General features: G+C 39.4%; 1 protein-coding gene across 1 annotated transcript in view; it reads right to left on the minus strand.

The window, feature by feature from the left end:
- The window catches only part of LOC116965507 (interleukin-31 receptor subunit alpha-like), a 30,008-nt gene extending 3,528 nt beyond the window's left edge, over positions 1 to 26,480 (minus strand). Inside the window, exons 1-14 of the mRNA XM_033009024.2 lie at positions 26,421 to 26,480; positions 26,176 to 26,226; positions 22,126 to 22,237; positions 18,314 to 18,480; positions 17,088 to 17,227; positions 14,318 to 14,459; positions 14,076 to 14,158; positions 11,786 to 11,996; positions 10,626 to 10,784; positions 9,470 to 9,592; positions 8,731 to 8,883; positions 6,907 to 7,050; positions 4,580 to 4,676; positions 1,876 to 1,939 (exon numbers count right to left, since the gene is read on the minus strand). Of these exons, the coding sequence (XP_032864915.1) occupies positions 1,876 to 1,939; positions 4,580 to 4,676; positions 6,907 to 7,050; positions 8,731 to 8,883; positions 9,470 to 9,592; positions 10,626 to 10,784; positions 11,786 to 11,996; positions 14,076 to 14,158; positions 14,318 to 14,459; positions 17,088 to 17,227; positions 18,314 to 18,480; positions 22,126 to 22,237; positions 26,176 to 26,226; positions 26,421 to 26,463 (1,689 nt within the window). The 5' untranslated portion in view covers positions 26,464 to 26,480. The remainder of the gene's footprint in view (positions 1 to 1,875; positions 1,940 to 4,579; positions 4,677 to 6,906; positions 7,051 to 8,730; positions 8,884 to 9,469; positions 9,593 to 10,625; positions 10,785 to 11,785; positions 11,997 to 14,075; positions 14,159 to 14,317; positions 14,460 to 17,087; positions 17,228 to 18,313; positions 18,481 to 22,125; positions 22,238 to 26,175; positions 26,227 to 26,420) is intronic.
- Between the last annotated feature and the right edge of the window lie 283 nt (positions 26,481 to 26,763).

The following is a 26,763-nucleotide window of genomic DNA, read 5'->3' on the forward strand; positions in this document are numbered from 1 at the left end:
CCTTTTATAATTGATTTGCCTCTGCAGGAACAGCTAAATGCATTTTAAATGGGTATATTTTGCTTTAAAAATATTTATGTCAAAGTGACACTCTGGTTCATAAAACTTGTTTGTCCTTTCTATAACATGGAGACTCAATGTATTTCACCTGCACTTCTTCACAATGGCAAAATATTGTTTGAAACAATTAGGTTATTTTGGCTGCTGGTTCTTACTCCTTTCTTGCTGAACTTCTATCCTGCAATTCAATTCCACCTAAGCTCATTAGTACATCAAAACAGCTTCAGGTCTTGCACTTTCTTTAAGGCAGAAGTTCCCCAGATGCTGAACATACTAGATTCCTTTTTTGCCTTTGAGAAGTCTCCCTTCAAACAAGTATTGAATCTGCAGATCCCCCACTTTCTAAATGCATGGTGGAGAATAAGCAAGAGGATTAGGTGGAGTTACTGGAGTGGTCAGTGAAGGACATTTGAGTCCCAGCACTGAGAACTAGAAGTTACCTGGTGTTTATAAACAGATCAAGTTCCTTAACTGAACAAAATAGCGAAACTGCAGTCTTCTAACAGCATCATTTTTGAAACTGACTTTGGACAGCTGCACATTCGTACATGTGATCCTGCTTTGTTCAGCATTACATGGCTTTGGCAAGATGACTATCGATACTACCTCTGAAGTCGCTTCTTTATCTACATTTAGGTGAGAGAAAGGAAGAAAAGAAAGCAAGGAAATCCTGATCTGGAATATGAAGTTCATACTTGGTCTGTTGAAGGAAGCAATGCTCATGTCCAGCAAAACCTTTGATTACCAGCAGCCTGGCAGGGTCTTCTGAAGTCCTGTTGCTGATGATTTCATTCTGTGTCCTACATTTGGACAGTGTCTGGCTTGCAGGTACCTTCCTGCTTCTGTGTGATCTTTGACTAAATAGACAGAAGTCTACTTTGTTAAAGCTCACAAGTTGGCTTAAGAACCTAGATCCTTGCGTGCCAAATTAAGTTCATGTCTGCCAGAAAAATCAGAGAGATTTAAAAAGGAAAGCAGGACAAGTTCCTGCTCCAAAAATGTAATGGCCGGTGGTCTAAGACTTGTGAGATAAACTGAGGTGTCCTAGAGGAAGGACTTTTAGTATCAGATGTCAGCAAAACTGGAGCGGAAATTTGCTTAAGAGGGAGGGAGGTAAGGAGAGGAAGATGTAAATAAGTCTACTCATAACATGGTCTCCAGCAGCATCCCTCCAACAGCTGATTTACAGGTGCTTCTTCAGTCCTGAAGTTCAGGTATCCTTACCAAGCACATGGGAAAGCCATGGGCAAGATTTGAACATCCTGCTGAACCCTGGTGCCTGTTTACCAGTAGGTGCTCCTCAGCCAGCTACCAACTACCAGCCAGACCCCTGGGATGGCTCTGAAGGTGGATAGAGACTGAAGGGTGAGGAATGCATTTCAGAAAACACCATATACATGGCCTCCATCTTGAGACTCCTGGGGAATCAGGCCATGATGTGTTACTTTGTATTTTGAGTAACTTAATAATCAGTTCTAGTTGTTGAAAACTAACTGGATATAAAAACTGAATTTCTCTATTTAGACTCCAACTCCCCCCATTCAACTTTGCTTTGTCCTTTTAACCTTTAAATAAGCTCTATAAGATTCTCCAAAAAGTCTGAGAACCTTTATTAAATCAAAAAGTGTATACAGTCTCTGCCTAAATAACAACCCTCCTCCATCCTATATTTCTAATATGACCCTAGCTTCCCAACTGTTGATGTTAGACATTTGCTAGGGTGAAGTGTGAAAAGACTAATAACTGGTATTATTGATTAATCAGTAGGAAACATCTCCTTTATGTATTTTTTCACACCATCAGGGGAGTACTTGCCATATCTTGCAGTGCACTGCTGTTTCTTGGGCTTGGTACACTGGGCCAGCATGGTATTTTCAATCTGCAAAGAAATATTTTAAATTTATTGTCAGGTTAAATGACTGACATTTCCTATACATTTAAATTAACAAACATTTATACATAACATTGTATTGACCATTAAAACAAGACATTCTGCAATAACTATTAAGCATAATTCCACTTAAAAGCTGAAGACCAAGCTTGGTAGTCTACACTGAAATGCTGAGTTAGTGACAATTAGAATCTAAGGATAAAGGAGATGTGACAGAAGTTGGTAATGTTGCCTCTTTCTATACATTTAATCATTGTATATTCCTAAATTGCTATCGTTTTCACAAAACCTCCACCTTCCTTGAGGACTCTTGGACATGTAGAAGGAAGTTTGTTTTAATAAGGATTTGTTCCTGGGCTTCTACTTAGAAGTTTACTTTCCCTCAAACAAAGAGCAAGCTATTGCTGGTTTTAGCTTCTGTGCAAGGAGAGTCGTGGCCTGGAAGAGGCTTTCCCTGGGACCCACAGGCCAGAACAGGGGGGAAAACACAGCTCCTGCTCTTTCCTAATCATTTTGAGTTTGGTTCTTTCTGGGAGCTATTACATACAGTATCTCACTCTCTCACCTGATACGAACTGAAACACACCTTTACAAAAAACTTGCACCAGCTGCTTCTGTTGTAGAGGAAGGGGTTTGTACGGTAGAACTGATTTTGCCAATTGAGCTGTTCAATGAGCTATTCAAGCTGGCTGCTTGTCCACAGATGTCTCATCAGAGTGCTTTTTTTCAAGCTCTTTCCTTGCACCCGGGGGCTCAGAAACAACAAAACTGGCAACAAATTGTTATGCTCTCCAGCCTCTCTTGGCCACCCCCACCACGGGCACCACCTCAGGCGTTATCCTCCCTGGCCCTTCTGGAGATGACAGGCTGTAATGGTGCCCTGCCCATCACTCCCACTACCCCCGAGTTCTGGCCCCAGGCTCGGAGGGGCCAACTGTGATTTTCCTGCAGGGGGGCAGTAGTGGGGTGGGATGAGAATTTCAAAAGGAGTTTCTGCTAAGCTGACTGATCTTATTGGCATCAGTCACTCCTGATTGCTCATTACTGTGGGAATGGAAGGAGACCATCTCTCGGCATTTTTGAGCTGAGCACCTCCCTGTCAGCAGCTGCTCTCAGAGCACCCCCCTGTGAGTTTTGGGCAATGGCTCACCTCGATAAGAAAAAAGCTCAGCACAGCCGTGAGAAACGGAGGGAGGTTATGCAGCCCATCACCCTGACTTTGTGTTGGCTTCAGTGTTGTCTGGTTTTCAAATCAAATCTGGACTTTGCTAGCTGTAAGGTACTTTGCCTCTGTTTAGGCTGTAGTTTGAAGTGAAGCCTGAGGCTGTAGACTTACCCAATCTCCTTGCTGATCCTATGATGATGGGTGTTCAGCTGGCTAGTCAGTCCTTTTTTACAATAAAGCAGGGAATCAAGGAAATTCTTGGGACCCTTCATCTCAGGCCCAGGTGTTCAATACCACTATATATTTAATTGCTATTTTGTACTGCTACACCTGGTTTCTGTGTGCTGTTTTTTTAGTTTTTCAAAAATTCTTTCCTAATGGGCCCAGACAATGAAGTATGATTTTATATTTAGCACAATGAAGTTTGCTCTAGGTCAAAACTTCCAGGTCCCAGAAGTTCTTGTCAAAAAGGCTAGATCAGATACAGAGCAACTTAGAGTAAAATCTGAAGAGGAAAGTACACAGGAGACTTAATGTGGAGTGCTGTTTCCCACCAGCAAAGACAGGAGTTTAGCCTGATGCATAAGATGAATTGAGCTACATCATGCCATACAATTTTCAAGCCACAGGTTGTACCATCTCTCTGTTCTGCCCTTTAGCAGCTGTGCTTTCAGCTTCTGAGGCTGGTGCTTTGCAAAAAGGAGGAAAAAGGAGGGTAGTGATCTAGGACATCAAAATAGTAGTATGAATGGTTGTATGCACGTAGGTTTATCAGAAAATAAGTATGAGAACCAGTTACTCTGCAAGCCATTTTTCTTTTAGTGGTAGTGTATGCCTCTAATACTGTACCTCAGATTAATTTGAGCGGGTGTACTTTATTACTGCAGAGAACAATTTCTCCTGAAACAAGAGGACCTCATCCATATCTTACAGGCACCCTTGTAATACTCTCTTCTTCCAAATCATCCATTCATTACTCCCTCTCATTATGTGCTTATGCGTATAACTTATACAGTTAACATCCAAATGTGCTTGAAGGAAAGTGCTTAGATGGCAACATCAATATGTGTATGCTGCTGGAATTTATTTCTGAGTTTCAGTGGAAGAGGCATGATTATCAGTTGGGAATGAAAGAGCAAAATAATCAAATGCATGCTTTTTTCATATATGACCTATTTTCTACTGTGAGAACTTGTCCTTGCTCTTTGCAAGGATGTTTAAGACAGGAGGTAGTCAGATAACTGCAGCAAAACCAAAATACTATGAAATTTTGACAAACTATTTTAGCCAGCTTATAGTAGTTTGTAATTGATCTCACTGTGTAAATGAGTGGGGTTGCGTTTGTGTTGTATGTTTTATGAATTGTGTTGCTTTTAATGACAAAAAAGGCCCAGAAGTGTGAAACTCAGGGTTAAGCAAAATGGAAGTGCTGCTAACAACTTCAGCCAATGTTCTCTTCTTACCTTTTAAGCACTAGAGAGCAAGTGAGAGGTGCAAAAACCAGAATGAACATCATACTGAAGCAAATACCAGTCACGAAACCTTCAAATTCTCCTTTATCTGATGGGAAATTGAGAGACTGAATCAGATTTATGTTATCAAGTATAGAAAGACTACGTTGCTTCTGCAAGACAAATATTTCAAACAGAAGTCACATAAAATTTTACATGTTCTGGGACTCCTGTAAATAAAATCTAGTTAAAACAAGACCTGGGATTTCTGGGGTATCTGAGGCTTTCAGGTTTGTATTTTTAAGGGATCTAGTTGTAGGTGCTGAATTCTTAAATCCACCATCCAAAGATAACCACTTTACAATAAAACAAGTGTTCCTACTCCCCATGCTATTACATACGATGTAGCTTGTTTAATGGGTCAGGGCGCTGATGCAGGTCTGACTTCATAAGAAACTATTTGCAAGTAGCTTTTAATCTGTTTCAGGTTTTACTATGTTTGGGGCGTTTGTTTTTTTTGGTGAGATCCCCCCTGGTCCTGATAACCATAATATGGTTTGTATATTTGGTAGGTGCTATGCTTCACCAGTTAGAAACAGGACATTTTTATTTGCAGTCAGCTATTTGGCAACCCTTGCTGCAAACCTACATCTACTGCCTACGTTAATACCTGCTCGAGATACATCCCACCACCACCCCTCCACCACTCTGAAGGAGATAAAGTGCTTGAGTGGTTAATGAAGGTTGATAAAGTGTTCAGGCAACAAAAGCAGTGCTGCTAACACAGGAACCAAAGCAGTCTGTGATGGGAGGAGTGGGTTGGGGTTGAGGTGTTCTTTACAGATAGCTAAATTAGAAGTTTCAAAATAGTGCCAGGAAAGTGTGGTCAGTACATGACTGTGTTGCTGACACTGAAAAAACATATTTGTAAAAAGGCCACTTCTTTTCAGTTTCCCTACCTACTTGCCAACAAAAGATTCCTTTTTTTTTTTTTTTAATTTGGCTGATTCACTTTGCTTTAAAAAAGTATTTGAAAAGCTGCAAATTTTACTGTTGATGAAAAAGGCTTTTACAACAAAGAAATCTGAGGTTCATATAATGGATTAAGTAACTTGTGAAATGTCAGGGAGGGGGGAAATAGTAAATGTGATGTTTAATTTCAATGTATTTACTTGATTTTTTAAAATCTTGCAATAAATTAACTCTGCATTTTGGCGACTTTTCCTGAAATACTGAATCCTATCCAAATATATGTTCAGCAGAATGCATGGAACAAAGTTCTGCAGAAAATCTTCAGTGGAGACACTTTAATTTCCTGTGTCGACAGAAGAAAGGGTTTCAGTGGGGTAGAGGAGGGGGTGGAAACCCTGTCACTTTCAAAGGAGATTTTTTATTTCTTTCCTTTTTCTTTCTGCTTCACACTTTTGAATACTCAGTTGTTTGTATTTATACCTCCTTCACTCAATACAAAAAAAAGCTGTAGTGGGGAGAAGCCATTTGCATACTTCTGTCTCTGAATCTCACAGGTTACCTTTCCTGTGGCTGATATCTTAGCCTGTTCTTTTCTTTTTTCATTTAGAAAGCTTCAACTGAGTGAAGCTGTGGTCAAACCAAAAAAAAGGGTCTACTGAAGTGTTAGATTTAGTCTAACTGATAAGGTGTTAAAAATGTTTGAGAGACCATGTTTAGCCAACCCTATATGTTTATAATATATGAGACTTTATAAATGTAACTATTGATCTTCTCAGTCTATCCAGTCACCTTTGAAAAAAGCAAATTTTGCCAGTGAACTATAGGACCTGTTACATAAAATGCACCTAAATTATTAGAAAAACTTTGATTAGCTGTAACTCACAACAGGATCAACTGAAAGAGACTTTTTTTTTTACAGCTAGTGGATCAGGGGTCTAACTGGAAACCAATTTTTCATGTTTGCTCAGGATTTTGCAAAGACTAAAAACTACTGAACTTAACTAGTCACAGGCAAGAATGTTTAAACTGCTGAAATCTATGACAACAATTGGCAGTAAAGGTATGTGCATATAACTATTATAAAAAGGTCAGAAAATGTTTCAGAGGTGAGGAACCCTAGCTACGTCTTCCATACATGCTAGGTAACGAAATACAGGCAGATTTGTTCTGTGATGCATAGTTTATCTCTAACAAATGAAAAATTTTATGTGTTTGCTATCAGTAACTAAGGACTGAATAATAAATCTTGTGAATGAGCACTTTGTTATTCCTCAAAAAGCAAGAAAGTGTAGAGAACAATGCCATATATAGTGCATAAAGCAAGGATTAATGATGAGTAACACAGAAGCACAGAGCTTCCACAGTACCATATTTTGGAGTGCTGAAAGGTTGTGACAGAGTCGGAGGTCCTTCACCAGCATTAGTGAATCCTGAAATCTGCACATGATAGATGTTTTTTTCCTTCAATCCGGTAAGATGGTAACTTGTGGTAGAAGAATTGAGAGTAACAGCTGAAACACAAGAGGGGTTAGGGAAAGACATGATTAGACAAACTATGATGGCTGAGTCTGTACCAGTGTAGTTGACTGGGGAAAAGGCAAAATTTCTGTGCCCTAATCCACACCTGGAGGAAGCCATAACTGTGCAGATGTTATTTGGATGGGTACAAGACTTCTCCAAAATACTTCCATACATTTTAAATCCAGAGGTAAAAAGCATGAGTTTGTAACACACCAAGGACATTTAGGTGGTGAGTGCAGAAGGCTATGTTTACTGTGTGACAGGAAAATGCACCTGACACACTGAACAGTGGTTTTCATATTGTCTATAACAGCACATGAGGACTAGACCCTATCACATGGTTTACTCACACTACAGTAGTCAGTAGTTATTCACCTCAATTAATACCACTGCTATTACTCATCATTCAGTACAGAAAAAGGGCTGTGCATTCTGCTCCACCTACTCTGTCAGGCTTTCAGCTCAACCTTTATTTTCTGATGGTGCAGTGACTTTTCCCCTGGCCAGAATAATGCAACCAGCAATGCTGTAGTGTGCCTTCAGCAGGGCAGAAATTACTTTTCATGTTTGACACTGTGAATTTAAGATCTTCTTAGAAGTAGAAATGGTGCTGTAGCCTATAGGCTCCCTTCCTCAAATTTCTCCAATAAAATTATTCTTCCCGCCTGGAAAAGATGGCAATCAGGTGTCATGTCACTGTTGTATTGACTGCATAGGGCAGAGTTTAAAAAAAATTTAAAAAAAGTTCAGTCCTGGACACTTCCCTTCTGTCTCCCCTTGGGCTTTCTAATAGGTATTTGGGGTGGGGTAGAGCCCCCAGAAAGGAAGACAATACCAAGCCTCCCAGTAACGCTGTGTACTTGAAGCTTTTGTTACTTTTTATGGTCCTGTAAAGGCATAGGCCAACATAAATTAGAGAACCCTTGCTATTCTCCTTCGACAGGTCTTAGGTGATATTTGTCTTCCATAGCATGTCTTTAATTTTGTTTGAAGGTCGGTATGTGCACAGTCCATTTACTATTGTTTATAGCAAGAAGGCTTTCCCCTGCAGACCAGAAGAAAAATGCTTACCAAAAGAAGTATGGGGATTCTCTTTGAAATCTTGAGTGGTTTGAGCTCACAACTATTCATTATTTTAATATGTAGAAGTTTCATCCTTTGTAGTTAAGACCAGAAGCTATTAATTTAAGAAAATATTTCTAAAAATGAAATAATAATGTATTTGAAAACAGGTAAGAAATATAAACTGTATTCCCTGATAACTGAGTTAAAAAAAGAAATATATAATTTCTTAAATCCTGTAGAAAGGCTCAGTCAAGCTGGGCTGAGTTGCAGTGAAACATAGAAGTATTGTGACTGAATTCTTAATATCTCAGAAATACTGAGAGTCTACATCTTCCTTTCAGTGTTACTAGAGAATTCTGCAGTAGTCTTAGAACTGTAAGCTCTAAGGAAAAATTTTCTTATCAATATTTAATTTGAGATGATACTTAGAAAATTCTAGGTATTCATGGGACCATCTAGAGGATTAAATCTCTAACCAGGAGCTCGCCTTCGAGAGCTCTCAATTCCCACAGAAATCTAAGTAACTCAGTAGTGTGCTATGGTCTGTTGGAGCTTTTCTTTCATGGCTCTGAGCTGCTGCTTTGTTCTGAGCAACGGTGACTTACCCAGAGACTTTTTCCTTGATGAATCTGTGTAGATGATCCTGTACCCCTGGAGAAAGCCCAAACAGTCTTCAGCAGCTATTTTTGTCCACTTCACAAGCGCAGAATGCTTTGTGATATTCAGAATTGTCACATTAGTGGGACCTGTCCTAGGAACTTAAAAATCAGATAACTATTTAAGTTCTGCACCAGTAATTTTGCAATAGACATACAAGACTGAAATCTAGCTACTTCCTAGAGAGCTCCTTGTCAGATTCTAGTTGTCATAAATATACCACAAAAGGTGGAAGAGAAAGGAGAAATCCCACAGAGTAAAAACCCCATAATCTTAAGCAATACTAAAGCAGGTAGAAATTGTGACTGTTTCTTTACAAACACTTTTATTCCAATAGCTACAGCCATACTCATTTCAACTTGCAGTATAAGACACTACCAAATTGGGATTGGAAAATCTGACTTTGGCCACAGTTAAATTTGAGCTCAGAGTAGCAACTCTGAGACCCTCCTTCTCTTATTTTGGTAATGTTATGTTTAATAGTAATATTTCTGTGGACCTGTCAGTAAGGAACAACATTCAGGTTATTCACTACCAGTGCATAACTGCTAGGACCAAAGGCAATGCTGACTGAAGAATTCTGTTAAATCACCTGGAAAAGAAACTTTGTGTAGGATTCCTTTTACTGCTGCAGATAGGAAGCAAGAAGAAATACAAGGGATGAGGTTATATAAAGGGGAGGAATACCTCCTTCAACTGAGTAAAAGTGGGTCACTCCAAAAGTCTTTTCATGTCTTGTGAAACTTTCACACTGACACACATCAGATGTATGTAGCATTATTTTGTACAACTTATATGGCTGAAAATTGTCTGGAAAACAAATAAAGGTACATCAGGGTTTACTGAAAAGTTATAAATGATAAAGAAGGGGAGGAGAGACAACAACTTTATAGCTTTTCTGTATAGTTTTTACTTTCTGAGACTCAAAGCACAGTATAAGTTTACAGTGCTTTACACTGAGTATAAAATATATGCATCCTTCCTCATTGTCTCTAGATGCTTAATACAAGTTATTTCAAAAGCAGAAAAAGACATAACATGGGTTTGCTTTTAAAAGATGCCAGATCTGCTTATATTGTCCCTCTGGAAGGCTTCAGCTGCTGAAGGAGAAGTAGGGAACTAAAATGGTTGTAGATATCTTAGTTCAAGGACAGGTATTTCCCCCTCAGATAGTATATTTAAAAACAAGCAAAACAGCTACAAGTAATATGGCAGTGCATATGTTGCAGAAGGACCAAGGAAAACAGTGCATTCATTTATAGAACTCTGAATCTAAATGTTCTCTACTGTACATAAAAAACAGTCCTGAATGGCCTTTTTAAGAGTCACTTACATTATTTTAATAAAAATTTATGATGACTGTCCTGTAAAGTGATCCCTGGATCCAGCTCATCATGTCTAGCTTAGTAAACAGAGTACTGGAGTTGAGAATTTAGACTTAGACAAAGACAGCCATTGGGATTAAAAAAATAATCTAAGGGGGACTGTAACAGAGCAGTTTATATTTAAAGTTAAGTTTACCTAGGGACAAGAGAAACTTTTTTTTTAAAAGCCAGTAGCCCTGGAATGTGGGCAAGGAGAGACATCATACCAGCAACAGCACCTTAGCTGCATTTCTTGCCCGACTGTGATCAGAAGAATCCTAACGAAGACTCTGTGTTTTGTCTGCCTTGATGTAGCTAAAAATTAGATGATGCCTCCGCACTGGACAAAGATAAGAGTTGCATTTATCTGGATCTTCAGTTTGTTCTTAAAAGCAGGATAAAAATCCTAGCCTCTCCAACCAAAACCAACCAATAAATGAAACAGTGTCTCCGTAGGTAGGTGTGCTGGTTGCTGTTACCTAGCGTGAAATTTCCAGTAGCTGTAGTTATTATTTTCATGCGCATATCCTCTTTACCAGTGCCCCAGTCAACCACAAAACATTTTGGATTGTATTCTGGAGTCCAGGTGACAACTGCATTAACCCCCTGGTGTTTGACGTGGATTTGGCCAGGCAAGTCTGTGAACAAATATACCATTCAAGATCAATAAACAAGAAAGCAATTTTCTCCTTCCTTGCTTGCTTTCCCTCTTTTGCTCTTTTTCAAAGATTATTCATTAAGTAGTTATCTTTGCAGGTGACCAGTATATAGTAAGGTTTATAATACTATGTCAATAAACGAAACAGCATCTAGTACTTTGCAATGGTCTCTGGGAGCTCCAGTGTTAACTGTTGTTCATGAGAGAGCTAAAGCAGTCAAATATATGGGCACAACCCAAATCATTAAGTTTTTGCAGGGCAAAGGAAACCAGAATAAGGGAAATGTGTTAGAAAATCCTAGAAAACCAATTAGCTGCAGCTGTCTGGAGAACAACAAGGATACTTGCACACTTGTTTACTTGTGCATGCGCTAGATGAATTTTAAAAAAAAATCTTACTTTGAAGCGAGAGGTTTTTCTTATATTGTAATAACTATACCTCAGGATGAAACTAGCTTACATTGTAAGGAAAATAGTTTTATTGTTTAAATGAAAAAACTGTATTCAGGCATCACAAAAGCTTACATCTATTCATTGGAATATGACATGTACATCTGATGTACCTCCTTCCATGTTCCAGTGGGGACAATACTGAAAAAAAGGACAGTTAGCAGGTCTCTTAACAGTTGCTTAGCACAAAAACCTTAGATTTGCACGTAATTCTGCGAACTTTGTTTAAACTTCTGGCATATACATAACATTGAGTACTTTCCAAAAGCCTTTTTGATTGGTAGATCTAGTACATAATGATTTCTCTAGCTTGAGAAAACAAGAAGTGCTAAATGGAATGTTAATTTGCTTAGTCTGTTAGCTAACTTCTATCAAAATCCTATCTTAAGAAATAATACTGACTCTCACTATGCAAAAATATCAGCCTAATAAATATTCAGAATGCTTAACCCTATCCCAAAGACTGTCAAAAGGTAGCCTAGAGATTGCTCACAAAACTTCTCCGTGCTTTAATGAATGAACAATAAGTACCTGTTGCAGAGAAGTCTGGGACAATGTAGATGGCTTGTGGAGATTCTCCTGCTTTGTTATAGGCAGAAATATTAACTCTATAATAAGCCATGGAGAGGTTTAGAAGAACTTTTTTATCCTTTAGAAAGATACGATTTGGTGAATCCCTGCAACTGTTGGGTATTCTTTCCACATTAACATAATATCCAAGGACGTTCTCACTTTGTGTTACCTAGTGAGAGGAAAAAGATTATTATCCTAAAATGTTATTACATCTTGTGCAGAAAATCAAGAGGAATTAAATTCTATAAACAAAATGTCACCTTTAATGATGGGGATAAAATCATACTGTTCTAATTAGGTTATTAGGAATCAATGAAGCAAAGCATTTCCTTAAAATTAAGAGAATGCTTAAATTGAGAGGATTTAAGCACAGGATTAAGTGTTTTGCTTAATTGAGATCTTAGTTTTGTGTATCCAATTAGTAAGAACAGCAGTGAAGCAGCTGTAACATTCTCTACATTTCACTGGAACATACCCCTCATAATTAGGAACCTGAAAGTTAATGAGAGGTGTTTAATTGCCATTTATGCCTCTGGGAATCTTCATCTTCTGGGCTCTGTTAGGCATCTGGTCTCTTTGAGGAGAAATGATAGTAATTATATTACAACTTTGGAACATATTATATATATCCATTGATACAAATTTTTAAGTGGTGATAGTTCACTCGTTATTTTACTGTAATAATCTTCATAAGAGATCGGAAAATGAGTGCACAGAAATGGAAATTACTACAATCTAGATAGAAACTGAACTCAATACAAGAAGGCCTGTGAATTCTGCAAGGTTTAATTCTGGTATCAAGCTTGTCTGTTATTTCATTAATAGTATGAAGATATCACAAAGCTGGGAGATTGGGTTATCTTAATGAAATAATTGGATACTTTTGGAGTAACATAGACAGGACGACATTCAGTAATTTAAAGGGCAGAGACACACATGTTGAGAGAAATTTCTGGTAAAGCTGGAAGTCCTTAAAATGGAAACCAATGTTTTTCCCAGGATAGGGATGAAAGAATTGGTGCTATTATTTGAAGCTCTGGTAAAGTCTCTGTGGGAATAATGATATGGTTCTTTCACTAGGCTTTGAAACTGGAAAAGTTTTCTGTGTAGGAGAAATAGTTCCTAGGCTATGTGACATATGAGGTCTACTGCACAAGAAGAAACTAGCAGAATTTAGCTTTTTTAACTTAGCAAAATGAGACTGGAAAAGGCTAGCACTGCTCTGTCCTGTGCAGTCCTGGAGGACTGTATTATCTGCAGCTATTAAAGCAACACATGCTGCCTGGTTGGGTGTTTAGAGCTGAAGCCAGTTCTCTTGTGCCTGTTGATTGCAACTGTGTAGAGGTTACTCACTGAACATTAGAAAAACAAGAGGAGCTATGGCTAGCCTCTAACATCTTTGAACTGTTTTCTTTGTTTCAGATCAGCCTAAACAAATATGGCAGCAGAGCGAAAGATTTTATTTTTTTTCCCTGTACATTTAATGTCTGAATTATTGAGTGCACTTCTTCCCTCTGCTCCTTGGATATTTGCTGAAGCCATCTGGACTTCAAACTTATTTCATATAATAAACTAGTGTAAGTGTTATCCTGAATGAAGGTCCTAGCCGTGATACCATATTTAATATTACTTTTTTTTTTTTTTTTTTTTTTAACTAAAGCATTTAGATGGAGAATAATTTATTCTCTTAGGTTAACATTTAAATTGGCATGTATGGTCTATTGCTTTATCACAAAATGAATCATTTACTGTACATCTTTGACTTCTCAGGAGATAAGTGAAAAAGGGGACCTCTCATCCTTGTCAGGAGATGAGGTGTCCGTTTCCTTTCTTTCCCTTAATAAAAACGCATGGGGTAACTACTAACTCTGCCAGTCTCTGTCCTATCTGCCAGAGATGTATCCTATGGCAAACTTCTCAGAATTTGTAGACATTCTTTCTCTCAGGATCTGGGTAGAATTAGTTAGTTGCCATGCAAACATCTCTAATAACAACTTGCTCATTGAAATTGCCTGTGGGTCCCTTGACTATATATTCAAGACAGTCAGTTGCCCATTTCTTACCAAAAGAACTTCAGCTGGTAAAACTGACTGATCTGCTGTAGTCGGTCAGCTGGTAATCACTCCTGCTGCAGAAGAGGGGATGCCTCTGACGTGTATACACTGAGAAAACCTATTTTTTTTCCTATAAGTAATAAATTAATAGCATAGACATAACAGAAGGTGTAGAGACTCAAAGCGAACATTACCTCCCACCTGAGAAGAACACTTCTTCTGCCTGGAGAGATTTCAGTAGTTGCATTATATGATATTCTTGGCTTGTTCATGAGTTCTGGTAAGCATGGAAAAAGATGGAGACATGCACTCATATGAATCAGTTTGATCTTCATCTTTTCAAGTGTCTGACAATGCTGTTTCATACGATGTAAGATTTGAAAAGAATTTTATATTCACACTTATTCCCAGTAGGACAAAACTGTATTTCACTTACTGTGAGGGACCAAAACCTCTTTACTCCAAACACAAACACACTGGAGACCATCGTTGGCTCTGCATCTGAGCTGAACAATGTACGAAGTCCTAGCATTTAAATTCAAAATGGTGACATTGACAGCATTGCTTTCTACAGGCACCTAAAAACAAATTAAGTTTAATTTATGTGGCAGAAATAAAACATAATCTTACACTAACTATTTATCAGCTGAGGACCAGTCTTCTGATTGCAGCTGAAAGTAAGGGTTCCTATTATCAAAGTGAAATTACCGCACATTTTAGCCAATGTCTGTCTTTCAAGGCAATATCCTCTTTTTCATGAACTTGTTCTGCTTAGTCAGGACACGTAAGCAACAGTTGAGGTTTAAATATTGCTTTTAAAATCAGTTAGGCTTTATATATACTGAAAAATAATCACTTAACTCTGAGCCTTGTTGGCATTCTGAAGAACAAGATGTCAAGGTCAAATTAAATATATATAAAAAAAAAAATCCCCTTATGCTAAGATGTTACAGTATGTCTACAGAGATCCATGTAACTGATGTGATAAGGAACATGGCTGGACTGAATGTGTGGCTGACTATGCCTTAGCACCACAGAAGATAGGTGCATCTGCAGCTGATGATGGCACTGGAGCTCCAACAACTGTACAGGGAATGGAGATTGTCTTGGAACAAAGACACCACTTGTGTCTAAGGAAATCCCTGAATTGAAAACTGTAGGAGAAAATATGATAGAAAACTGTTGCTTTATGCTTGAATTATTTTACACTCGTCCCCAGATGCCTATTGGTGGCTGCTATTGGAGCAGGGTATTCTGCATTAAATGGACCTTTGGTCTGATCATTTCCAGCTGTTATAATATTTTTGGGAGACGTGTTGTTGCAGATGGAAATATTTGTTTTAGCATTTGCCTCCTGTGAAGTTTTATTTTCTTAATTCTATATATTCTTAAAAAAAAAAAAAAAACAAACAAACCAAAACCAACAAATCCCCAATCAAATCCCCCACTATCAGGTGACCAGCTCTTGTCTTTTGTTTTCTGCAGTGTTTTCTTTTTTTACTGAAGTTAATTAATTAACTTTGTATACTTTTGCTAATAAAATTAGTTTGGTTACAAAAAATCCCCACAACGCTCAATATTACAGAAAGACTCCAAATCTACAGAACAAGAGGGAAACGAAATGGATTTAGAACCCGAGTGTTAAATTACATTATATGTACATTAATCCTACTCTTGATAAACACTATTTCTCTGCTACCTTTATATATACTCTGTACTCATATGCCCACACTTACCCTTTCCCTCCAGTCTCATCTGTAAATGCAGCCTATATTCATATGATTATGAAAAGTTTACAGCCTAAGTTCACAGGATCAGGTGGGACATGGGAAATCATGAATATTCGTGACCTGTAGTCTTTCAGTACTTGGTCATTCTCATCACCTAGTGTGGCTGTCTCTACCAGTCCTTCACACTACTAACTTGTATATACTCCTTATCTCCCCTGGCTCCAGAACCTGTCGGACATGCTTTTTTACTGCTCTTAACTCTCCGTTCTTTCACATGCTGCATACCAGACTGTCTGAACAGGGTTATCTATCTATTGCACTACTGGGTGGATTATGCTTGGGTATCTGGCTGTCCTAGAATGGTCTAGGACTTGTATGTCAATTAACAAGAGGACCCTTCCAAGACTTGCATGTTCTTTGTACCAAGATGAAATCTTTCCTATATGGGCTACTGATAGTATTCCTGCTGGAGTGGCTAAACAAAGTGGCAGCCAGCTATGAGAGAAATGGAAAAAATAGCATAGGTCTTCTGATATAAAGGGAAGAACATGGGAGATTCCAGTGGTACAAAAGAAGTGAAGAGCCTCCTAGGAGAGCAGAGATGCCCAAGAAGTGGGAACAGTTGCTTTCTAGACATTTTTTGTTTTGGGGTTCTGTTCTACCTGATAAGCACATATTCTTCATCTAGCTACAGACAACAGACCTTGAAAACCAGGAAATTTTGGGGACTTGGTGCTACAAATTGTGTGTATGTGCATGCCTGCCGGCGAAGCCTTTGCATAGTATGCTGGATGGCAAGGGGCAGGATAAGCAGCCATCGATGTTGCATGCAGATCTTACTGAAATGATGATTGTCTTTCCACCCATTCCTTAGTGCCTTTAGTTTTAAGTACTGTCCTCTTGGTGCACCATATTCTCATGTTGCACATCCTAAAATGCATCTGGAACTGATCTTGTATCACAGAGAAATTATTTCCCTTCTTGTCAAAGAAGGAAATGTGGAAAACTGATGCAAAACAAAAGTATATGAATTGTAACCTTAAAAATCACAGCAACCTGATCTCTTGCCAGCTTGAAAATCTAATGTTACCAGCAAAAAGAGTAATATTGCCTATCACTTAAAACGTAATGAAGATTTGAGTTTGTGTGGCATTTCTGATATTCACTTCAGCTTTTGCATCACTGATGGTCGTAGTGTCTCATTGATGGGTTAGTGAAGCAGATGACATACTGTTCTGTATTTCTCTGTATAAAACTATTAATCTTTCTTTCCAAAGCAGCTTAGGATCTGTTAGAACAAAACTAAAAGACCTTTGTGAGATTTGCCTACAAATTGTCTGCGTGCAGTGCCTCCTTGTGATCCATGTTGTGCGTGCTCTTCAGTCACATCCTGTTGATGTCCTGCCATACTGCTATGTACCACTGAGCTGATAGTAAGGCACCTCATGTTTCCAAGTGATATCTCTTAGTACTTACCAGCATCCACTGAGTGGATTCTGTGAGTGCCTCTCTGTACCTCAGCTCATATGGTGTAGGAGTTGCAGGCAGGTCCCACTTTATTATCAATTGTTTTGTCATCTGATAAGCATTTATGTTAGATGGTGTCAAGCACTTTCCTAAAATGGGGAACATGCAGCTGTTACAAATGCAAAAGAAGCAGGAAAGCTGTGGTAATTACGTCTGTCAGGTGTGGTTTATGAAATATAAGACTTGAGACAGAATACTAAACATTGAAAGACTGGAAAGAAATTGTTACTAAATCTTTATGGTATCAACAAAATAGGGTTGTTCTTCTTGCCTCTCTTTTGTGAGTACTTCTACTTATTTCAAGAAGACCCTTTTTCTAAGCAGATGCTATTCTGAGAGAGTCTGAAAGGCAAAATAAAAATGTCAAGAGTACCTATAATCGTGAATTGTATAAAAAATTCCCAGAATGACTTCCAGTTTCAGTAACTGTGTTTAGCTCTATAACTGTAAGTGCAAATACATTTTTGCCTTTTCCTCCAATAAACACAAGGTGGCCAAAAGCCTCCAGAGGAGGTCATAGTGATAATTTGGGTTATACTGGTAGTGACCTCCAGCAGTGAGAAGCAACTGTTTTTTCTTGGACCATGATTACTCTGAGAAGGTGAAATTTTGGGAAGCTCTTAAAGTTATCTCGGTGATCAGTTACTATAGGGAATCTTTAAATAAGCATCTAAAGCACACAGTTAACAGGATTTCTTTTTTCATATCTCCTGTGCAGCACCTTGTAGTGGGTAAGTGGCCTTCAGACAGCGTTGAACTTCGAAAAGGTTTCTCAAAACCCTTAAAGCTCTATAACAAGGATTCCTTAAGCAAATTGTATTGAGTCAACCTGCTCTTTGTAAACCAGCAAAGAAGTTCAGAAAACTGTCAAAGAGGGCACAGGAAGCTGGTTAAGTATTGTACACAAATACCACTATATATTTTTCTGTGTATTACTATTTTATAGTTTAGCAAATGATTTAAAGTAAAACCCTTCCCCTGTAAAAGCTATTGACTTCTGCTATTGACTTCAGTAAAGATTTCTTTCAAGGAAGCCAAACTGCGGTTTACCTCTCTGAATCAGTAAAAATAACAAGTGTATATCGGGATCTAGAATTTTGGAAATAATCTTTAAGAAAATGCTACCACTGCTTCAGATGGGCACTGCAGTAACAAAATTTGTGAAGACACTGTACCTGCTTCACTCGGTATAACTGAGATGTTATTTCCTTTCACACAGCTGCCATGAGCATAATTCACTGCTATCCAAATAGATGCAGATCGCTTCATGTAGAGATCCTTTCTTTCTATCGTGATGGAGGATAATGATGTGTTTCGTTGAAAAAGTTTTGGTATTCTGTCCCTTGGGAGAAAAGGAAGCAGAATGAAAACCAAACATTTTATTGTATTATAGTTACTCTTTCCTCCCCTTGCCCCAGAAAACATCATTACAGCAATTGGTAGTTTTCCAGGTACCTATATACAAAATTCAACATCTTGAAATCTTGAAAGCTGGGCCTGAGCATCTTCAAACACCAAGTGTAATTCTAATACCCTAGTAACTCTAGCAAATCTAAACATGCAAATCCTTTTTGTGTGGTGGAGAACAGTTAAATTCCTTAAACTTGTAAGGCACAGCACGATACAAGACAAAATCCTTATGGCCTTCCTTTGTACTTACAGTGGGATATAAAGAACATTTAGAAGCTAAAAACTAGTTTAGAAATTACTTCATAAAGTCTAACTTGCCACCTCCCATAGGGGCACCTAAATTCCTTTTGAACAGCAAAATTTCCCAGTTATCTGAATCTAAATTACCACAAAGCTATGAAAATCCTCTTTTGATTTATATGCCTGTCTTCTGACTTTTATTCCTGCAAAGCGTCAGTTTGACAGAGATGTTTAAACACCACTTCAGTCTTGTAGCTTTGTAGACATCTCCTAGCATAACTAATGCACACAGCACAAAAAGTCAAAGAGGTTTAAGGCCTCACAAGGAGGCTGTTTCTGTTCTGCCTAGGTTTTTCTTCCTCACTTCTCTCATTTACTCTTTGTCATGCAGGGAGAGATTTTTTTCAAGGTCAAAGCTGTGCCAGTTCAATGTTCTTAAAGAAATGGGCTGGCATAATTGTCTACCTACATATTTGAAGTATTAAATGTGCTAATCATCATATAGTATATAATAACTGAACAAAACCACTTGAAGGGTCTCCTGCCTTCTACTTCAGACTAGTTGTGAATCAGTCATTAATATTTCAAAGCATGATTTTGAATGCTCAGTTGGAACTTCTCTGTGGGAGTGTTTAATCCTTTTCTTCCTGACAACTAAATCATACGGAGCAAGGATAAGGAACAATTTCAATGTCAAACTGATGTTACTTGCATAAAGGGGTGGTGTCCTCTTTTAGGAAAGCAAATAGCCCTTTCAAATATTTTTTTGTTTTGTTTTCCTTTTAACCCAATAAAAAAGGAAAAAGGAATTTTTTCATTAAGACCACTGGGTTCAATCCTTGGGCACCAAGCTTCAAGTCCTGGCTTTGGCTTGGGAAAATCAACATCTCTGTGAGGCAATTGTACCCCTCCTCCCCTAACCAGTTCCCCTTTCAATCTTTTTTTCTGCCTTCTCTGTTCATAACATCAACCCTGCAGCCTAGAAACAGCACAGCCTGATTTTGGCTGAGACTCTAAGAGCAACTAGCTTACAAATACTTCAGCTGATAGCATTGCTAAGAAGCAGAGCTGTTTCACAGGCACTTCTCCCCTTCCAAGAAATAGGGGCTCCTGGAAGACCCAAGGGACAAGACAGCAAATGCAGCGGAGTTTGGTGCTTACTGCAAGTTGGCACCTGCTGCTACCTCCAGTGAGAATATACTGAAGGTCCTGGGGGGGAGTAACCTCTGCCCTGAGGTGGTTGCTTTGCTCCTCTGCAATGTGCAGATGATCACCCTGGGGAATTTCCCAGTGTAGTGATGTTTCCTTAGCTTTAGGAGATGCTCCTAACCACAGATCTTTTTTAGTGCAGAGTGGTGGGTTATGTGGCAAAATAATCAGCAACAAGTATCAGAATTTGCCAACAGCATATGGTGTTGTACCCTGTGTACCTGATGATACGGTCTCATGGCAAAGATCATGTCTTCTGATCTCACTTCCTTCTTTCTAAACATACCCTTAATATCATGGGAGATGCCAAATATGCAGATAAAAAATGAGGAAAATCTGTTTTGTAATGCACTTACTGAGACAGAAATCTATGTGGGGTTTTTTGGCTTTTTTTTTTTTTTTTTTTTTTCTTATTTTTAACAAACCAATGAGCAGATGTTGATTTAATCTGCCAATCTACATTTTACCTGGCTTCTTTGTTTTAGCTTTCTCAAAACAGGCACAGCTGAAGACACCCATATTTTAAGTTTAATCAGTTTAAGAATAACTCTACAAGTTCATTCCACCTATTAAACCAATATTTGATAATTCAGAATTGCAAGAAAATACTTTAAAACTTATTTTTCTTATGTGCCACATGTGACATCTGCTTGAATACAAGGTATAACATAATATATGATGTATAGTAAAAACCAGCTTAGTGTCTGCCTTTTTTGTGTTTTTTTTTGTGTATTTTTGTTTTGTTTTAGTTTGAATGCATTAGCGTTGAATATCCAATACAAGTCAGTAGATACCAATAAAAGTAATTGATTAAGGTGATTTTGGCAATAGTGTTTCAAACAGTGTGTTGGAGGCATGGAAAGATCTATAATAACTCTTTGTATTGAGTTTGCATGGCAAGGTTTTGGAGGAGGGGGTTGGTGGCTACAGGGGTAGCTTCTGTGAGAAGCTGCCCCCATGTCCAACAGAGCCAGTTCCAGCCAGCTCCAAGATGGACCCGCCGCTGGCCAAGGGCGAGCCCATCAGGGATGGTGGTAACACCTCTGGGATAACGTATTTTAGAAGGGAAAAAATTGTGGCACAATTGCAGCCAGAGAGAGGAGTGAGAATATGCAAGAGGAACAACTCTGCAGGCACCGTCAGTGGAGAAGGAGGGGGAGGAGGTGCTCCAGGTACCAGAGCAGAGATTCCCCTGCAGCCCCTGGTGAAGACCACGGTGAGGCAGGCTGTGCCCCTGCAGCCCAGGGAGGTCCATGGTGGAGCAGATCCCCACCCGCAGCCCGTGCAGGACCCCACACCACAGCAGGTGGATGCCCAAAGGAGGCTGTGACCCCGTGAGGAGCCCACGCTGGAGCAGGATCCTGGCAGGACCTGTGGACCCACAGAGAATAGCCCACACTGGAGCAGGTTTTCTGACTGGACCTGTGGCCCTGTGGAGGACCCACGGTGGAGCAGCCTGTTCCTGAAGGACTGCACCCTGTGGGAGGGACCCACATTGGAGAAGTTTCTGGAGGGCTGTGTCCCATGGGAGGGACCCCACGCTGGATCAGGGAAAGACTGTGAGGAGTCCTCCTCCCAGAGAGGAAGGAGCAGCAGACAATGGGTGATGAACTGACCACAACACCCATTCCTCATCCCCCTGCACCGCTCGTTATGGAGGTGGCAGAGAAAATTGGGAGTGAAGTTAAGACTAAGAAGAAGGGAGGAGTGGGGGGAAGGTGTTTTAAGGTTTGGTTTTATTTCTCATTATCCTATTCTGATTTGACTGACAATAAATTAAATTAATTTTTCCCAACTCGAGTCTGTTTTGCCTGTGACAGTAACTGGTGAGTGATTTCTCCCTGTTCTTATCTCGATTCATGAGCCTTTTATCATATTTTCTCTCCCCTGCCCACCTGAGGAGGGGAGTGATAGAGCAGCTTTGGTGGGCACTTGGTGTCCAGCCTGGGTCAAGCCACAACACTCCTACAAAGCTCTTACCAGATCAGCAGGTATTCATGAGATACGAAGATTTTGACCAATATTGTGTAACAACCTACAATGTGACAAAAAATGTTGGAGCAAAACTCTGGCAGGTAAGAATCAGCAATGACAGCTTTTCATTTTCTGAAATGACTTTTAGACTTACCATTTTAAGAATACGGTATAATTAATGGTATTTGGAGCACTGGGTACTGGCAGCCAGGTACAGGTTAGATCCTCACTTACTTCTTTGTAGCATACCAATTCATTGTCCCAATCTGCAAGATGAAAATATGTGAGCTGGAGAAGACTCATCACTGACAACTTTTTACCATTAACTGATGCAAGGTAACTATGAGAAGCAAAACCAAATACAAAACAGGCTATACCATTTTGTACAACAAAATAAGGACTGGCTGTGTGAGTCCTTACTCCACGTTTACTCTCAAGGCAAGTAGTTCACTAATGTTTAGAGCAAGAGGCAGAGACATTTAGCATAGTTAAAACTCATAATTCCTAAAGTTTCCAAGTAAAACCTGGTTTTCCTACATGAAGGTAGAAAAGGATAATTATTCCTGTGTATTATGATGCTATTACCAGCTGTTATGTACCCAGAAACATAGTGCTGAAATGCTTGCTATGCCATTTCCTACTGCTTTGGTGTCATTACACCTTTCAACTGTGTTTCTTTCCTATAATAGTGACATCTTGCTTTGCTTGCTGCTTGCTTCTACACTTATTTAAAGCTTTTTTTTTTTTTTTTTTTTTTTTTTTTTTTCCAATTCTGAACGAAATACCTTCTATACTTCTGGAAACATTATTGCATTCTTTGGCATAAAAATTGCAGAAACAAATTCAATATATTCAAGGAAGCATTACTAGCTTTTGGCCCTCTGCTTCAAGGAAAGCTATTGCAATGTAATCTTAAACCAGATAACAAAATCACTATGAATCTCTTCCCTAAGAGACCTTAGATTTTTATCTCCCAGCTCTGCTCTGGTTTCAGACAGTGGCTGTCTTGCCACTGTTTCTGAAAGCCCTCAATTGTTTTCTGAAATCTGGACAAAGCATTGGCTTCTGGTGGGTTACTGTAGATCTGGGGAGCAAGTCCCTTCCCTGGGGGAGTCACTGTGGTGCAGGAACCCAGGGGGATCAGGAGCATCTGTCATGTACAGGAGGGAGGCTCAGTTCATCCGCAGGATTATAAACCAGAGTTGGACACAGCTCTGCCTGGAGCAGCTTATCAACGGTTGAACACAAATCCGTAAACATTTTTGAAAGTAGAGGCAGAACTGACCGCACACAAGCGTGAAACATCTTAGAAATGAATGCCATGCAATTAAGTTGGGGGAAAAAAAAGGAGAGAGGGACTGCATTTTAGAGACTAACACCATTGGCCAATGTGATGTTTCCATTATTGCCAACTGGCAAGAATTACTGTGGAGTTTTTTGCAAATCACTATACACTGCAGCATAGGGCTAATTATCAACAGTAAAACCGGTTGACTAGACTCCAGAATTACTCCAAAACCATCAGTCATCTCTATCTGGAGTTCAGAATAATGCACTATGGCTGCAGAAAAACAATATGCTGCTTATACTAGCTTCATAAAGATCACAATATAAAGCAGGAAGACCATAAATTTATGTACAAAATTACTTGCATTTAGCTTTTGAAAAGAAAAATACGTTTTTGTTTTTGTTTCTTTTTTTTTGCAACTGAACATATGCATTTTTCAGATGAAGGGAAATTAAACACTGATGACATTCTTAAAGAAACTCATTTTCAGTCTCTAGTGGTTAAGCTTATTTCAGTATTTCAAAAATCTCTTATCAGAAATGATAGTGACAAAATATGACTGTTCTCCTTTTGCTTTGTGTCTTACTGTCTGAACTATTAGTTCAGAAGAATCAGCCATGATGTCTCAAAGTACCACCCACACTTTTTTTAAAATACCCAGAATTTATTTTTTTTTATCTTCAGAAAAGCAGATAAGGATCACAGCAGGTACAGGATACTTAAGGTGATAAAAATTACTTTTTCCTGATGAATAGAGTCTCATGTTCTTTATATCTATTAGGTTTAATGAGTTGTCATTGGCCTATCAGTCTTGAATAAGGAACATTTCACTATTTGGTAAGTAAATTTGTGTGTATCTGGAGTTGATGTTACAGCACGGTTATGCGATTGCATAAGGTGAGTTATGAGATAAAAGATCATTCCTCCTGTTTTCCTCATTCAGACCCATTTCTTCCTCCAGCCTGAGTTACAGAGTATCCTTGGTATTCTTTTCATCATTCGGATGGCATCTGTACATTTAAGTTAAGGGTTAATTTGCATGAAAAAGCATCAGATGAGTGTAACTTGGACTTTAATACCCTCACCCTGTGACACTTCCTCTCTCCACTAAAAGAAATGTGCTTTTCTAATAAAATTATGTTGCATCAGTTTAGGTGTGTGTAGCTTTTGGGAAGGTGGAGATTAGGTCTTCTATGTTTCTACAGCAATGTGAATAATTATTGAATTCTTCACTTTCCTAGTCTGACCACCATACCAAACCATGGCCACCTCAGACATGGTGCTCTAATAACCAGGAAAAGTAGCAACTACTTTCACATTCTTCTCCTTTTTTATTCTGAAATAAGCCTTTCATTTATTTGGTGTTTCTTTTTTGTTTGTAGTTTTAAAGAAGCAACTGAAAACAAGACCTTTTTGGAACTGCTGTAACACTTCATATCAATACATTTGCAACATAGTGTTCCTGAAACTATTTGAAATAATAGTTCTGGAGAGAGTGATGAGAAGAAAACACTGTCACTCTTCTACTAAATTTCTACTAACTTCTTCCCCAAATAATTTGTATTAACTGAGATCCAAGTGGTGACCACAGTGTTGCAGACCCGTCTCTCCTTATAGAAGAACAGGGGGTGGTGTTGCTCCTCATGCTCTCAGTATTACAAGAATTCTCTGGCTTTCTTTATGAGACGATAGTATTAGAACAGAGAAAGTAAAAATAGTAGATTTTACATGTGGAAATAGTGTATTAGCTCAACTAACACTGCAATGCACTACCCCACTGCCAATATACCTAAATTCCATGTTACTTTCTCCAGATGACCATAACAAAAACTACACACTGTTTTTTTTTTCACTTGTGCTATTTGTGGGTATTAGTGTCCACATGCACATTCAATTCTAACCTAGTGCTTTTTTGGTTTACTGTACAGCTTTCCCTTAAAGAACATGCATATTACTAGTTCTTCCTAGCGCTATAATAGTATTAGTCCTGTACCATGACCATGCTCCAAAAACTTTGCAAAGGAAAAAAACGTTCTCTGTTCTGAAGACATGAGCCAGTTTATTCCTCTTAAACAAAACAAAACAAAAAGCCGTGCTGTTTTTTCCCCTCTATAAGTGTTTTTTCTTCTTGTATATCTGGTGTTCTCAGTAATGCCTTAGTATAATTTAGTCTGATGGGCCAGTAGAAAGGACAAAAAAATTATACACAGCTAATACAGTCCTCCTGACGAAATCTTACCCAGTGTCTCAAAAACCTATCTTCTCTGCTGTGGCTCTTAGCAAGTAGAGTATTTCTGTTTGCAGTATATTCAGCACGAAGTAAATCAGATGACCGCCAGCGTCCCTGTAATAACCTCTGCTGAAATGCGCTGGACTGGTCCTTTCTGCCACTAACAGTAATTTATCAGCTAAGCATAACGCATCAATAATGGCCACACATAAACGTCACAGATTCTACTGACTTCGGCCATCACGGTGGCGTGTCCGGAGACCGTGGAGGATTTATCCGCGGCCTCCTGGTTACCTCTGCGTAGCTGCAAGCACGGCACCACCACCCAGGCGCAGCTGCCCGTGCTGCCTCGGCCTGCCCTCCCCACCGGGGAGCTGCAGACGTCTCTTTTGGGGCAAAACCGCTCTTTCCCAGCGCTGGGCCGCGGATTTCCCGCTGCGGGCAGGGGGCGGGGCATCCGCTGGCGGCGGGCGGGGCATTCGGTGGGCTGGGCGTGGCCTACGCAGTGGGCGGGGCGGCGGAGCCTGCGCCCGCAGCCTGTGGGCGGGGCCAGGCTGGAGGCGCACGGCCGTTAGGCGGTGGCGGGGCGCGCGGCGGGCGGCGGCCGTTTCGGCGGGCGGGACCGCGTCATCTGTGACGTTCGGCGTTGCCGATCAGTTCGGATAACGTGAGAAATATTTACCCACCCGGGAGCTCCTGGCAGAGTGGGAGATCCCGGTTCACGCGGTGGCAGGAATCTGGGGAATAAAAAGGAATCGTTTAACAAGACGGCTGTGAAAGAAACAGGAAAAAATGTTGCCGGTTGCTGTTTTTCCTCCCCACAGAGCATAGTTCGGTCATGATTCTGGCAATGCAGCTTGCCCTTTGAGTAGCATCAAGATTTTTTACTATTTATACACAGTATTAAATTACACAGCAGATGAAAACTCACCTGTTGCAAATAAAAAGATAGCTGCAAGCAGAGAGTTCTTCATCTTCTCTGTAAAGAAGCATAAAGATTATCATCAACATTACAGTCCTCAGTCTATTTTTCACACTTCCTCCTCAAACTTCCTGTCCATTCCACCACCTGTACGGTTACTGGCTGAACACAAGTAGTAAGTTTATTAATGATAATGTGAGGAACACTTGAGCTCCAAGTTGTTAATTATACTTATGAAATCCTAACAACCTTTCTGAAAAACAGAAACTTTCCCCCTTGGTGTTAGTAAGAAGTCATAGTGAGATCCTTAATGGTATCTGAGGTATCAGCAGTGAAAACTGAATTAAGCTTA

Source organism: Tyto alba, unplaced genomic scaffold, assembly GCF_018691265.1.
Source record: "Tyto alba isolate M040663 unplaced genomic scaffold, T.alba_DEE_v4.0 Super-Scaffold_42, whole genome shotgun sequence".
Lineage (NCBI taxonomy): Eukaryota > Metazoa > Chordata > Aves > Strigiformes > Tytonidae > Tyto > Tyto alba.